This window comes from Notolepis coatsorum (assembly GCF_963971535.1).
Source record: "Notolepis coatsorum genome assembly, chromosome: 17".
Taxonomy (NCBI): domain Eukaryota; kingdom Metazoa; phylum Chordata; class Actinopteri; order Aulopiformes; family Paralepididae; genus Notolepis; species Notolepis coatsorum.
In genome coordinates, this window is record NC_140181.1 from 1,195,953 (window position 1) to 1,212,484 (window position 16,532).

A 16,532-nucleotide genomic window follows, 5' to 3' on the forward strand; every position below is an offset into this window, starting at 1 on the left:
ATACTGGACAAACACCTTACAGGAGAGGCCATGGCTAAAAAAGCCCACACTAAAATCTGCCAGAAAACAAAATTCCTAGCTAGACAAGGGAAACTACTGGACCAGGCAACACTTAAAATGCTAGCGGGCGCATTAGTACAGAGTCACTTTGACTATGCTGCCACCTCCTGGTTCAGTGGCGCTCCACAGGTCCTGAAAAATAAACTTCAGACAGCTCAAAACAAATTAATTAGAGTAGTCCTTAAACTACCTCCACGCACTCACCTAGGGCCAACTTTCTTTAGGCAACTAAACTGGTCAATAAAAGGGTAATTCACATCAAATTAGGTCTCACACACAAGATAGTTCAAAATACAGGTCCGAAATATCTATCTAATTATTTTAATCGATTCCGTGACAATCATTCATACTCCACTAGAAGGAGCAGTATGGATTTTATTCTGCCAAGATTTAACTCCCTAATGGGCACAAATACATTTTTATATTCTGCAGCACTGGAGTGGAACAAGCTTCCAGTGGCCCTGAAAAACATAGAAGAGGGGGGAAGTTTTAGACGTGCCACAAAGAAATGGCTAGCCAGTGAAGTATAGAATAGCCATAGGAAGGAGAGGGTAGGAAGTGCTTTTTTTGTATGGGGTTGCTATTATGTTTTATTCTGTTTTTTATTATGATGATCTTTGTTTTATTATGATGCTCTATGTTTTATTATGATGCTCTATGTTTTATTATGATGCTCTATGTTTTTATTATGATGCTCTGTTTTAGTATGTTTTATTATGATGCTCTATGTTTTATGATGTCTGTCCATGTCCAAAATCAGGGACCATGATGGAAATAAGTGCTTGCACTTTCTCATGTTTTTATCCCTTGGATGCTGTCTTTTACTCCACAATAAAAATCAATCAATCAATCAAGACTCTCATTGGTGAAGCGTAACGTGTGGGAGGTCACGCTGCCTTCATCAAGTCCTGCCTCCACTGAGCAAGCGCCCAGACCTGACCTGTAGGCGTCGCTGTCCACAACGCCAGATCCCCACCCGTGACTTCCCTCCCCCTGACCCAGCCAAACGAGTTAGTATGACGACCGGCCCAAGCCAAGGCAATGCTGACTCCGGGAGTCAAGACCGCAGCCTCTTGCATTGGTGACGAGCGCAATCTCCGCTACGCCACCTGACCGGCCCCTCAATTATGGTTTTAACATGAAATAGAATGTTCATTCTAAACAGCTTTAGAATAAATAATAATACAAATAAAACCTCATCACATCATCACGCAGTTCTGTCTCGACTGTCGTTCGACACTGGGTGTACAGAGCAGACAATGCAACGTTTGAAAAGTATTAAGTAGCACTTGTCTAGCGTCTTGATAATTTTCTTAAACCCCTCGTTTTGAACGGTGTTGATTGACTTGATGGATATGACGATGCACTGTATAACGTTTGTGTTATTGAGGCTTGTGTGGTCTGACGGCTGGGATTTTGTGATGTGGTTGTCCTTCATTGCCAAATCATATTCGACTTTATGGTGACGTTTGAGGTGGTTGTAGAGGTTGGTCGTGTTACCTTGCGTTGCTGCGACGGTGCCAAAGCATTGCTTGCAAAGTATGACTCCTCCTTGTACAACATTGTCGGGTTTAATTAAACCCGAAAAAGTTCCATACACTGGAATGTGCTCCTTTTTTCGGTATAAGTGTAACGGATAGTACCGCGAAGCCCAGTCACGAAGCACTTCGGTCGTGAGTTGAGAAGTGGCTGAGGCGCGGTAGCGGTACCAGGAAGTAAAACTCACTCCCCTGAGGCATCCAGACTGAGCGCTTGGGGAGGAATTCCTTTCTTGGCACAGGGGTCTGTGATGTCGCCCGCGGTGCGGACGCCCGGGGTTCGACTCCCACTCAAGGCACGGTCGAAGTAGTGGCAGGTTCAGTGTTGAACCGGCTACATAAGCACAGTAGTGGATACATCACTCTCCCTCACCACCGGGATTTTCTTCAGTGTCGCTCATTTCTTTATTTTTTCTTTAGCTTGAAAATGTTTCGTCTTGCTCGTTCGACACGTGCCGTGTTATGTGTGAGCTCAGCTGTTTACTCAGCTGAGCAGCCTGGGGGAGAGGGGCATTGTGGGGAGGGCAGCGGCAGTGAGCGCTGTGTGAGTGAGGAAGACAGAATAATAGGAGCGAGTGTTTTTAATGCAATTGATCTCCATTTTGACACAAATGCAAATACATCAGAATCGCCGTCATTTAGAAATGAGATCGCATGGAGGTCTATGAATCGAGATTGAGGTCTTTTTACGAATAATCGCGCAGCCCTACCTTATACCCATATAAATCATCTGCAGACGTAAGAGTGACGTAAAACCAAAATCCACGACGTGTGTCTGTGTGTGTGTGTGTGTCTCTCTCTGTGTGTGTGTCTCTGTGTGTGTGTGTGTGCGTGTGTCTGTGTGTGTGTGTGTGTCTCTCTCTGTGTGTGTGTCTCTGTGTGTGTGTGTGTGTGTGTGTGTGTGTGTGTGTGTGTGTGTGTGTGTGCGCAGCTCGTACCTCTTCTCCCCCTCCCCCATCAGCAGCACCTTCTGCTCCACCCTCTCGTGGGGTTTGCCAGCAGAGCCGATGTAGACGACCGCTGGCCTCCTGAGGTAACTCCTGGCCAGACGCTCTACCGCCGCGGGCATGGTGGCCGTGAACATGACCGTCTGGAGAGGAGAGGAGAGAGAGGGGAGAGGACAGGAGAGAGGGGAGAGGAGAGGAGAGTAGAGGAGAGGAGGAGAGGGGGAGCGGAGAGAGCAGAGGAGAGAGGAGAGGAGGAGAAGAGAGGGGAGAGAAGAGGAGAGGGGAGGGGAGGAGGAGATGAGAGAGGAGAGGAGGAGAGGAGAGGAGAGGAGAGAGAGCAGAAGAGAGAGAGGAGAGGAGGAGAAGAGAGGGGAGAGAAGAGGAGAGGGGAGGGGAGGAGGAGATGAGAGGAGAGGAGAGGAGAGGAGAGGAGAGGAGAGGGGGAGAGGAGAGGGGAGGAGGAGAGGAGAGGGGATGGGAGGAGAGGAGAGGAGAGGAGAGGAGAGGAGAGGAGAGGAGAGGAGAGGAGAGGAGAGGAGAGGAGAGGAGAGGAGAGGAGAGGAGGAGAGGAGAGGAGAGGAGAGGAGAGGAGAGGAGAGGAGAGGAGAGGAGAGGGGAGGGGAGGGGAGAGAGGAGAGGAGAGGAGAGGAGAGGGGAGGAGAGAGAGGAGAGGGGAGGGGAGAGAGGAGAGGAGAGGAGGGGAGAGAGGAGAGGAGAGGAGAGGAGAGGAGAGGAGAGGAGAGGAGAGGAGAGGAGAGGAGGGGAGAGGAGGGGAGAGGAGGGTTAGTGATAAACATGACCAAACATCCTTTTGTTAAAGCTGCACTTCCCCAGATGCTCAAGGTTTGTCAGAGGGAAGAAACAGCTGTGATTGGTTTGTCAGAGGGAAGAAACAGCTGTGATTGGAGCGCCAAGAAAAGAGGGCAGCGACTGAGCTATAGCCACGAGGACCGAGAAGGGTCGTCCTCGTTACAAATGCTATAAAATCATACACACCCGTCTGTATTTGTGTTGCCAGATTCATACACACCTGTCTGTACTTGTGTTGCCAGATTCATACACACCTGTCTGTACTTGTGTTGCCAGATTCATACACACCTGTCTGTACTTGTGTTTGCCAGATTCATACACACCCGTCTGTACTTGTGTTGCCAGATTCATACACACCTGTCTGTACTTGTGTTGCCAGATTCATACACACCTGTCTGTACTTGTGTTGCCAGATTCATACACACCTGTCTGTACTTGTGTTGCCAGATTCATACACACCTGTCTGTACTTGTGTTGCCAGATTCATACACACCTGTCTGTACTTGTGTTGCCAGATTCATACACACCTGTCTGTACTTGTGTTGCCAGATTCATACACACCTGTCTGTACTTGTGTTTGCCAGATAAAAAATTTAACGTCATCTTCTCTGAGTCCTCCGCCTCGTCCGTGTCTGGCTTCTGATTGGTCACAGGGATGTACTCCAGGATCTTCTGGACGTCGGGCTCGAAGCCCATGTCGATCATACGATCTGCCTCGTCCAGAACCACGTAGGTACAGCGGCCCAGGACCAGGTAGCGGTTCTCCAGCACGTCGATCAGACGCCCAGGGGTGGCGATCACAATCTGTCCCGGGACACACAGTTAACATTACAGTTAATTAGATCTATTTAAATTAACCTCTTAAGCCCGAGCGGTCCGGTACGAGATTGATCACGCCATAAACCCATCTCTACAGAATGTATGCATTAACTCAATCAGCGCCAGAGCGATATGGGTCATGTGTGGTTAAAAGGCCAGCGTTCTAAAGTATAGGAATACGTGGCGGTGTTTGCAGGGCTATAACTATATTCTAGCTATGGATATAATACTATTGCCCATTTGACAGAGTATTTATCGTTCAATGTGAAAAAGAAATAATTTTCTCATCCATACATTCCCGTTTTATACCGTGGTGAATATAAGTATGGTTTTAGAGTGGTCTAGGGTAATTCCTGGGAGGCTGGTAATAGCCCCCAACGTGTATTGTACTAAATGCATTGGCGTTCTGTCCCTACACACGCTACAATTAAAAAATCAAATCCATATGATCAGTATTATGTTCCATCATGAATGCATGAAAGGGTGGGGGGGGGGGTCGTTTTTTGATGCTTTGATTGTCACCAACGGAATGGACTAACGTAGGGCTGGGCGATATGACCAAAAACGTTATCGCGATAAAATTATAAAATTATTTTCATATAATTCGATATCGATAATTATCGTCGATATAATGTCTGTCAAGTTTAATTAACTTCTTATGCTGCTGCGAATGTCTCAAGTCGAGTTGATGTCGTCATCAGTCCGCGCACGTTAACAGTAGCCGACAAGCGGAGCATCTCATGACAATAAATATGACACTAAAACTCTTCCGCCACAATATATTGAAACGACGTCCACTGTATACCCCACCCACACTACTTAAACGTGGCCTCAGAATTCAAAACACACACATACTCGGCACGTAAATATATAAAACAACGCCGTGCAAGCTAATTAGCCTAGCTAGCCTGTTGTTTATAAGTGGTGTATTCCATGACAATGTGCTAAATATTACACTAAAATACTCTTCCGCCACAATATATTGAAACGACGTCCACTGTATACCCCACACTACTTAAACGTGGCCTCAGAATTCAAAACACACATACTCGGCACGTAAATATATAAAACAACGCCGTGCAAGCTAATTAGCCTAGCAAGCCTTGTTGTTGAGTGAGTCCTAGTACCTCTGGGTCTCCTTCCGGATCTCGTTCGCTCTCGGCCATCTCCTTCACCGATTGGTTGTTAGCTGTTGTGCGTATGCACGTCACGTCATCACGTAACGTTGGTTGTTAGTGAGTGAGCTGAGCCGAGGCTGAACGGAGCCAAGCTTGGAAATCGATATATCGAAACTTTGCGACCACGTTTCATGTTTATTTCGAGGAAATAATTTATCGCGATAGTTATCGTTGTCGTTTTATCGCCCAGCCCTAGACTAACGTTACACACATACGCTCGGATCGCAATGAAGACATTCTTGGACCAACGCAAGATTGATATATAGCCCTTACCTGGACTAGGATGTACCCCAAAAAGAATATTCCAATTATCTGATCGCCATTCCTTCATAAGTATTGATGTCCATCGTGTCGCCAACATAATCCACCACAGAACATGGATCGGGAGTACTTGATTCTTCTCAATCCGAGCGTTATAACCGCTCGTCTTGCCTGGAGAAAAAGAGCCGACCCGGACGCGTGTATCACTTCCGCAACGGATTTACTCGGATTTCGGTTTCCGGGTTGGCCTGATTGGCCGCGACGGCCACGTGACACCGTTAGGACTATCTGACTCTTAACACTTTCACTGCCACACACGAGAATACTCGGGTTTATTTATAGGTGGTTGAAAGCCACTCACGAGATTTCCCGGAATTTTTATTTTTTTTTAATTTTTTAGCGATCTGAAATCATATTGCATCACCCGAGCCTACCCGAGTATAGCCGAGCGGTGCCGGCGATCATTGTGGAAAAAAGCGCCCCCTGTCGTCTCCCAGATGACATAAGGGATTTTGGAATGGACTCAATGAAAATGGATGGGGAAAGAAATCCGGTACTCCACATTTTCCAGTCCACTGATGCAGCCGGAGTCCCAGCGTTCATTCAGAGGGCTCTGAGCCCTGCGGATGCATGTACTGCACTGTACACACGTTGGATCAATACACTTATCGATTTTTTCGAATGGTGATCAGGAATTGGAATATACCAGTTGGATACCATCTGATGTCAGGTAAGGAATCTATGTTATCAGTGTTAGGATAATCAGACTAATTTTGATGAAGATATAGGCTGTTTTGTGAAATGGGCTCTTTCGGTTTCTATGTAAAAGTCGAAGAGGAAATGAAAACGGCGATTATCCGTGCGCGGCCCGAATGTGCTTGCGTGCACGTATAATATTGATCATCTAGCGTTGATTTGAAAACGATTCATAAATAGGCCGACAAATAACAACGTTATGGAACATTACAGTAAAAGACGATTTTCACAGAATGCTCCAGAATGAACTGTTTTTTTATTCCAAAACTAGTGCTTTTCTAAATGCTCTGAAACGAAAATGAAGTGATAAAAAACCAATCTGCCTTGACAGCACTGACTGGAAAAGCGGTCTTTGATAAGCGACGGGCAGATTAGACACATAGCCATAATTTAAAACATAGATTAGGCGATATTAAAGTTAACATTGGAGCGGACCGTGGCATTCAGTGGGTAAAAAGGAAAACCCGGAGTGGCACTCAAAGTGTTAATAATAAACACTGTTAGGACTATCTGACTCTTAATAATAAACACTGTTAGGGCTCTTATTTCATACTTATCTTGTCTAGCACAGTCTCTAACAGTAACAGTAAGAAGCATTTTGGATAAAAGTATTATGACAACAATGTATGCCTTTCAAATGTTAAATGATTAAATGATAAACACTGAAATCTACGCTCTCTCATCCTGCTTTCTACAACGCGACAATATTATTATATATTGTCGCGTTGTGGAAAGCAGGATGAGAGAGCGTAGATTTCAGTGTGTATCATTTAATCATTTAACATTTGAAAGGCATACATTGTTGTCATAATACTTTTATCCAAAATGCTTCTTACTGTTACTGTTAGAGACTGTGCTAGACGCGATAAGTATGAAATAAGAGCCCTAACAGTGTTTATTATTAAGAGTCAGATAGTCCTAATAGTGTTTATTATTAAGAGTCAGATAGTCCTAACAGTGTTTATTATTAAGAGTCAGATAGTCCTAACAGTGTTTATTATTAATTAACGTCATAAACCAACTACCAGATTCGCGTCACGCGTCACTGTACATCAGTGGAGGCTGATGCCTGACTGGCGTGATTAACTAGAAACTGTACGCTGTAACGTTATATGTTATTTCGCGTTGAAAAGTGATTCTTGAGTGGAAAGATGCATGTTGAATATTGGAGAGATTTGTACAAAAATATAAAAAAAAAAAAAAAGAAAAAAAAAAGTGATTATTGCTTCCCGCAAGCTTCCCGCTGCCGCTGCCGCGGGGGGCGTGCCACGGCGTGTCACGTGGCCGTCGCGGCCAATCAGGCCAACCCGGAAACCGAAATCCGAGTAAATCCGTTGCGGAAGTGATACACGCGACCCGGACGCCTGATTGCTTTTACCAACGCGTTCGTGTTTCCGCGTCTCTGATTGGCCAGGTCATGTGACATGTACGCCCAATCGTGGGACCGCAAGTTTCTACACTGGTTAAGCTTAGGCGCTCTTTCGAAGTTGGTTAAGGTTAGTGTTCGTCCTAGAGCATGGCGATAGAACGCCTGCCCTGATTCCAAACTCTAACCTTAACCAACTGCGAAAGAGTCGCCTAAGCTTAACCAGTGATAAACTAGGCGTTAGGTAGTTTGCAGGCTGTTCGACCCGGAAATAGGCGCAGAACTTGCCGTCCCACGATTGGCGCACATGTCACATGACCTGGCCAATCAGAGCGCAAAACGGGAACCCGGAAACACGTATTATGTTTCATCATGAATGCATGAAAGGGGGGGGGGGGGGGTCGTTTCTGATTAATTGATTGCCAATAACGGCATTCGTTATTACCACAACATACGCTGATCAGGGGGATGGCTATGAAATCCTTGCACGATCCAGCAGAAATTTACATTAAATTGTCCTTACCTGTGGCCGGTGGGATTCCAAAAAGAATATTCCAATTACTTGATTGCCATCTGGTAGATCATATGTCCATTTGGCCCACGACAGCATAATGAATCGGTGGTCCCGAAAACTATTCAATGCGATCGGGTGAAGCCATAGGTTCATGTTAGTAGAAAAGTCCGCCCGGAGCGTTTTCAGTGTGGCACCCGGTCTGGAACAGGGGTTACAGCATTCTCGATACATCGCCACTAGCAGGATCTGGCCGGTACTGCACCTTCGGAGTCCCAATATGCCTTTTCCAGGCAAAATACAGCTCCCTGACATTTCGTTGTATACTTGTGTGCAATGAATTAAAAGTCTATTCTATTCTATTCTAATAGGGTATTCAAATCGAATAAAGAAAAAACGAGTCAAGTTTTTGGCCGTCAACCGCTGGCTCCCAATAACGTATATATATATATACACGTGGTTGGCCAGGAATGTGTTAATAAAGTTTCCATCTCATTTATATTGGTGTCCCTGCACTGAGATAACATGACACACTGGTGTTCTCTGTATTCTAGAGCGTCTGACCTCGCAGCCCATCCGCAGGCGGAAGCCCTGGTCCTCCCTGGAGATGCCTCCGATCACAGCCACCGTACGGATGCCCAGAGGTTTGCCAAACTTCAGGGTCTCCTCTTCGATCTGCTGGGCCAGCTCACGGGTCGGAGCCAGGATCACAGCGTAGGGGCCCTGGTCCGAGTCCTCGATCCTGTATACGACAAACAAGACAGACAGACATTAATATCAGTTCCTATAGGGAGGTGGAGTGGTTACATCATTGTTGTTTCTGGCCGGTCCACCTCGCATTAACATTGCAATGTATTTCCAATAGACACATTTCTAAATCGTCTAGTTTAAAACAAATAAAGCATTAACATCGGCATGGTGTACCTTTGTGTGTATTCATCCACAATCTATAGCTCAACATGAAACAATTCGCAATTAATCGTAAAATAATTACGTATCATTTTATTTCAACCAGAAATGCTTAAACAATAATGTTAGTGATAGAAGGGAACTCATTTTGTGCAAAAATGGAAAGCTTGCCAATGTTCATGAGGCAGAATTATTACAATAGCCGATAATACATTTTCCCCAATGATAAATCCCTATACGGGTGGACCGCACAGGAAACTAACGTAACGTCAGACTAGGGCTGGGCGATATGGCGATTTTTTTTCACACCACATCCGATTTATGATCGATTTTCTTCTCTTCAAAACTAGAAACGCCAAGGAAATCATTCAAATAAGCTTTGTTATTATTTGACACAAATAATCAAACTAAGATGAATTTCCCTATTGGGATTGAAGTGCAAAACTAACTTTCACCAATCTTCACTTAAAAAAAAAATATATATATATATATATATATATATATATAAAAGGTTACTCTTGATCAAACAAAAGAAAGAAAGATGAATGTCCCTATTGGGATTAATAGTGCAATAACTTGCTTTTTCACCAAACTTCACTTACAACAAATAAAAGGTGCCTCTTGATCATCAAACAAGAATGAATTTCCCTATTGGGATTAATAAAGTGCAAATCTAACTTTCACCAAACATCACGTTTTGTAAAATAAAAGGTGACGAAAAAGAAAAAAAGATTTTTTCATTTTTGAAAATCTTCCTAAAATCATTCATTCGAATTAATCGATAAATCGCCCAGCCCTACGTCACCTCCCTATTAACCCATTCAGTGCCAACCACAAGATTAGTCGGGTTAACTCGCCATGCGTTGCGTGCCAATCACTAGTTTTCTCGGGTTTTAATAGTTATTTCTTTAATTAGCGATATCCATAAAAAAATTTCATCCATCCAGCCTGACGTTATCATTGGGAATGGGTCTGAGCTCGAAAAGGGCAAATACCGGCGCCTATCGTCTCCCAGATGGTATTGCACATCATTGGATTAGATTGGATGGGACTGTGCATCAGAAAAAAAACTCCGGTCCGGGGTTTCCCTTCTCGGGCAAGCAGTATCGTGTTACCACATTCACTGGCGAGGCTGGGAGAAGGGTCGATTATGTGTTTTGGACAATAACGTTGGATCACTAAACGCAATCAATATTTGGAATGGCGATCAGGAATTGGATTCATCTTTTTGCAGAACATCTGATGTGAGGTAAGGACTCTATTTGACCAGTATTGGGTTAATCAGATGTTTTGCTCATCGGGAGCAATTAGGGGTTAAGTGTCTTGCTCAAGGACACATCGACACGCTGCCCGGGAGGAGCGGAAATAGAACCGGGAACCTCCGGATTGCCAGACGACTGCTCTACCTCCCGAGCCACTGTCGCCCTACACTCATCACTGTGTCCTTTATGAGAAGGTTGGTTGGTCCTCGCTGATGGAGAGGCGCAACAAACACTGGTATTTGTTCATTTTGAAGGCCCTTATTAGTAAGCTACCTCCTTATACTACATCATTATTAGTAAGCTACCTGCTTATACTACATCATTATTAGTAAGCTACCTCCTTATACTACATCATTATTGGTAAGCTACCTCCTTATACTACATCATTATTAGTAAGCTACCTCCTTATACTACATCATTATTAGTAAGCTACCTCCTTATACTACATCATTATTAGTAAGCTGCCTGCTTATACTACATCATTATTAGTAAGCTGCCTGCTTATACTACATCATTATTAGTAAGCTGCCTGCTTATACTACATCATTATTAGTAAGCTGCCTGCTTATACTACATCATTATTAGTAAGCTACCTCCTTATACTACATCATTATTAGTAAGCTACCTGCTTATACTACATCATTATTGGTAAGCTACCTCCTTATACTACATCATTATTAGTAAGCTACCTGCTTATACTACATCATTATTAGTAAGCTACCTGCTTATACTACATCATTATTAGTAAGCTACCTGCTTATACTACATCATTATTAGTAAGCTACCTCCTTATACTACATCATTATTAGTAAGCTGCCTGCTTATACTACATCATTATTAGTAAGCTACCTGCTTATACTACATCATTATTAGTAAGCTACCTCCTTATACTACATCATTATTAGTAAGCTACCTCCTTATACTACATCATTATTAGTAAGCTACCTGCTTATACTACATCATTATTGGTAAGCTACCTCCTTATACTACATCATTATTAGTAAGCTACCTCCTTATACTACATCATTATTAGTAAGCTACCTCCTTATACTACATCATTATTAGTAAGCTACCTGCTTATACTACATCATTATTAGTAAGCTACCTGCTTATACTACATCATTATTGGTAAGCTACCTGCTTATACTACATCATTATTAGTAAGCTACCTGCTTATACTACATCATTATTGGTAAGCTACCTGCTTATACTACATCATTATTGGTAAGCTACCTGCTTATACTACATCATTATTGGTAAGCTACCTCCTTATACTACATCATTATTAGTAAGCTACCTGCTTATGCTACATCATTATTGGTAAGCTACCTGCTTATACTACATCATTATTGGAATGGAATTCTGGTACCTAAGGAACCCCTTCTAGTCACTGGCTGGTCCTTAACTCATTCAGCGCCAGCTATTAGTCGGGGCCCGCTGTAGCTAGAGATGTTCCGATACCATTTCTTCCTTCCCGATCCGATTCCTAAGCTTTGGATAGCGGCCGATACCGATACTGATCCGATACCAGTGCATACATAAAACAAATTAAAAAAAATTATATAAATTATACTTAATTTTTTTTTACAGATACTGTTTTATATATACTGTTTTTTTTAGTAATAACTAGAAAGTAATGGTATTTATTCAACAACAGGTGATTGTATAGATTAGTATCATTAATCAATGAGTATGGGGCTGCGGCACTGCAGATATACCCTACTCCAATGATCCGCACGGACGTTAGACGGTGTTGCACTCGCCAGTCGCTACCCAGTCTGTTAGTAGCAGAGGCTCTGGCTAGTAGTAACGTTCATGTTGTGATTTTCGATGCAAAATAAATATTCAACATTCTCTTTTGAGACTCTGCCTCAGACTCTTATTCTTTGGCACTTGGAACTTGCTGTACTTTCTTTGCTTGCAGGTCTGCAGCCATTATTTCTGGATTATGAATAGCACCAACTTTAGCCACGGTACCGTTATCAAGCTAAGCTAGCTGACCTAGCTCGTCTCCCCGCATTGACATTTGATAACGTTAGTCAGCTAACGCTAGTCAGTAGCTACTTGACTTGAATACGATTCACCGTGGGTGCATTATTGTTGATAGACGGACAGTGTCAGGTCCTGGAGAAAGGACAGGCGATCATCTGATTTGATGTAAGGTTAAAGCGGATGTTGTTCCAACTAGCTAGCTTTTCAGCTAATGCTATCATAACACCAGCAAGCGAAACACATCCCGTCCGAGCTCCCCGTCACACCGCTGTCGGGACAATGGAATTTAAGAAAGTGTATCTGCTGTTAAAATGACAAACAGCATCACATTTTAAAACACGTTCATTCTAGGGGTGGACGGTATGGTCTAAAATTTATATCACGGTATAATTTGAAGCATAGACGGTAACGGTATATATCACGGTATCAATTTTTTTTTTTATATATAATTTTTTTTTTTTTTTTTTTATAAAATATATATATTATATAATTAGACTTGTACTTGTATTATCTGCGAGACATCGCCACCACGCAACAAGCTCCACTGTCTGTGTGTACTCTAGTAGCCTCCAGCTACGGCCAGGATTCTCCGGCGCTGCACCTGGACCTATACTCGAGTAGCCTCGAGCAGAGCTACGGCCAGGATTCTCCGGAGCTGCACCTGGACCTATACTCTAGTAGCCTCGAACAGAGCTACGGCCAGGATTCTCCGGCGCTGCACCTGGACCCTGTTGTATTGGTATAACGTTAGCAAGCCCTCAGCTCGAATACGCATCGAATCAGTGTTATAAGACATTGATATCAGGAGCTAACTGTAGCTACTGCATATATAACGTTAATACAACGCCTCAGTGAATTATTTAGTTCAATGGGACATTTCGTTTTGAACGGTGAACTAACTTGCGTTAACGTGAGCTAACAGGTAGCATACACGTCTCTAGTACTAGACTTTGTGGAGCGTTTGTTGATGTCAGGAGCTATCGGTAGCTGGCCGACTAGATACCGTTCGGTTAGACAATGCCCCATCATGTATTAAACTAAAAGTGAATAGTTGACTGGGTCATTTTGTAACGGTAGCTAAGCTAACGTTAGCTCAGGGAGACGCCGACAGCTCCCGTGTCCCGTCCCACTAGACTACTAGACCCGTGTTTACATGCGTGCGGTAGGGGCTGGCACGCCCACTGCGCGAAGCCTCCTAAATAACTTTTTCCAGTTCGCACATATCTATTATCTATGACTAATTCTATCTATTTTTAGGGGCAAATGCGAGTGAAATAGTCGCGCTGTGGTTACATGACGTCATTGCTATTTTAGAGCTGCACTACCGGTTACACGGTATACTCAAAATCCATACCGTAGAGCAAATTCATACCGTTTATACCGTATACCGTCCACCCCTAGTTCATTCTATAATCCTCACTCTCCGCAGGAGATAAATGACGTCATGGGATCGGAGGCTAGAATTTACGTGTACTCGCCGATACCGATACCAGCATTTTAGGCAGTATCGGAGGCTCTGAATGTATACAGAGAATACAGAGAATACAGATAATAGAGAATACAGAGAGTCCAGAGACAGTTGTGGTTCGGTCCGGATCTGGACCCGAGTCCGGACTGTGAGAATGCCTGTGTTGGACCTACAGTATAATACTGCCAGCTGCTATAACAGAACCAAAAACGATCGGTATCTGCAGTGTATCGCTATGGCTCATGGACGATCGGTGATCTGTGGCAAAAAACGTGATCGGGGCATCCCTAAAAAGGATACATACGTTTGATGCTATATGTGAGAGTTTCTTATAGGTCGTCATACCTGTCAATCTTTGGCAGTGTGGTGATCCAGACGAGTAGAGGGATGAGGAACGCAGCCGTTTTACCACTGCCAGTCTCAGCCACCCCGATGATGTCACGGTTCTGTAAGCCAATGGGAATGGCCTGTCTCTGGATAGGTGTGGGTTCCTGGATTTAAGGAATAATAATACAAAAGAAACAGGAAAAAAAGAGATCGATCAAATTATTGCAACCAAAACCATGCAGAGTTTTGATGATTCAGTACTGAAGCCCACCTAATACATTTAACCCTTTCACTGCCGCACGACAGAGGGTTAGCCCTTTACTATCACACAACCGAGCTAATGATGCTAAGAGCATCGCCGTCGGTTGTGTGACTCTCTCTCTCTCTCTCTCTCTCTATGGGTAACGCATGTATTCCCGGTAACCTGCCCCATTTCTAAGCCATATAACCCAGGACGTTATACGAACAACATTAAAATCTTTTCTCATGTCAAGAATGATTGTTATAGATGCCAAATAATTCACCTTTAAAAAAAAAATCATGTAATGAGGGATGGCGGACCTCTAAAGTTGACCTAAGTTACCGGGAATACCAATTCACTATCTCCTCCAATTTAAGAGAGAATTAAAATGTTTTGGTTGTTTTGTAGGGATATCATCATCATGTAACATAATACCATAGTTCTCCCCGAGTTATCTCAAGAGAATTCAAATTTAGCTGAATCTGAAGGAAAAATCCGGGTATGGGATATGAGTCAACATAGTTCATGGCCTTCAATTGATAACAAACATAAAAGGCTTAATTTTCATGGCAGATGCATGATATGTTTTGGGCATGATCTTGGCACCCCAATGAACAACCAAAATGAGTTTCGTCTTTTGTGGCCAATTATTTTAGGAGATAATTACGTTTCACATATTGATCCCAGGTTACTGCGAATACCAATCCTCACAATTCCAGATAAACACTTAAATCTCCTATTTTACTAAAGATTGGTGAGATTTTATTTTTGGAAATCATAACAGCAATAATAAAGGTTAGGTGTAAACCAGAATTACTAGAATGTGTTGTGTTTTGTCTGTTAAAATGAGCAAAAACAAGGAAAGGGTATTCCCAGTAACTTAACAAACAAGTGCAAAAAATACAGTTCTAGAACAAGTATTTAAATTTTTTCTATATTCAAGAAAGTGGAAAGGAACCCAACATTTTCAATTGTCTGCACACAATCGTTGTTTTGTTATTCCAAGATGGCATTTGAACAGAATTTTGGAAAAAACAGGTATTCCTGGTCGCGTGTAGCTTTATGCCAAGCAAGCAGTGCAAAAACTTACCGTAGTGGCATGCAGTAATGCGCCTTTCATTTTCCGCCGCCCAGCGCCCAGGTCGCGCGGAAATAGGCTGTCTATTGCCATTCTCTTTGACAAACTCTAACCTTAACCAGCTCCTTAACAACGCCTAAACTTAACCGTTCTAACCTTAACCAACTCCGAAACAATGCCTAACCTTAACCTTAACCTTAACCATGCCTAACCTTAACCATAGAAATTATATTGCCATTCTCTTTGACAAACTCTAACCTTAACCAGCTCCTTAACAGCGCCTAAACTTAACCGTTCTAACCTTAACCAACTCCGAAACAATGCCTAACCTTAACCTTAACCATGCCTAACCTTAACCGGCGAAAGAATACACGTTAAAAAAAAATCACGTTAAAAAATATTTTTGATGGGATTCGAACTCGCCAGCAAACAAGCCATAGGATCCACAGCCATGTGTCCTTGCCAATTGAGCTATTGCTAGATACTGAATAAGGGGCGGTGACTTATATATATTGAGCTCCAACCAAGGCGGGATCTCATGCGCATGCGCGGGCACCTCGCGCGAGCACGCCGGCGCACGCACGCACCTGAGCGAGCACGCCGCCGCCGGTGCACGCACGGTAGCATTTGTCTGAAAAGAAGGGCGCTTTACCGCACTAGCGTGCGGTGACGAATGCGGAAGCATTTTTGCACTGCTTGCTTGGCATTAACGTACAGGCTTCCTGGTCACCTGAGTTAGGGTTCACGACCATGCCCCTAGTCAGTCTACACCACCACCATGCCCCTAGTCAGTCTATACCAACCTGCGCCTAGTCAGTCTACACCACCACCATGCCCCTAGTCAGTCTACACCACCACCATGCCCCTAGTCAGTCTATACCAACCTGCGCCTAGTCAGTCTACACCACCACCATGCCCCTAGTCAGTCTACACCACCACCATGCCCCTAGTCAGTCTACACCACCATGCCCCTAGTAGGTCTACACCACCATGCCCCTAGTCAGTCTAC

At 43.6% G+C, this 16,532-nt stretch overlaps 1 protein-coding gene across 1 annotated transcript in view; it reads right to left on the bottom strand.

Annotated features, from left to right (window-relative positions):
* The window catches only part of ddx23 (DEAD (Asp-Glu-Ala-Asp) box polypeptide 23), an 88,605-nt gene that overhangs the window by 13,829 nt on the left and 58,244 nt on the right, over positions 1-16,532 (bottom strand). The window contains exons 11-14 of the mRNA XM_084333215.1: positions 14,223-14,368; positions 8,811-8,988; positions 3,917-4,159; positions 2,537-2,688 (exon numbers count right to left, since the gene is read on the bottom strand). Of these exons, the coding sequence (XP_084189341.1) occupies positions 2,537-2,688; positions 3,917-4,159; positions 8,811-8,988; positions 14,223-14,368 (719 nt within the window). The remainder of the gene's footprint in view (positions 1-2,536; positions 2,689-3,916; positions 4,160-8,810; positions 8,989-14,222; positions 14,369-16,532) is intronic.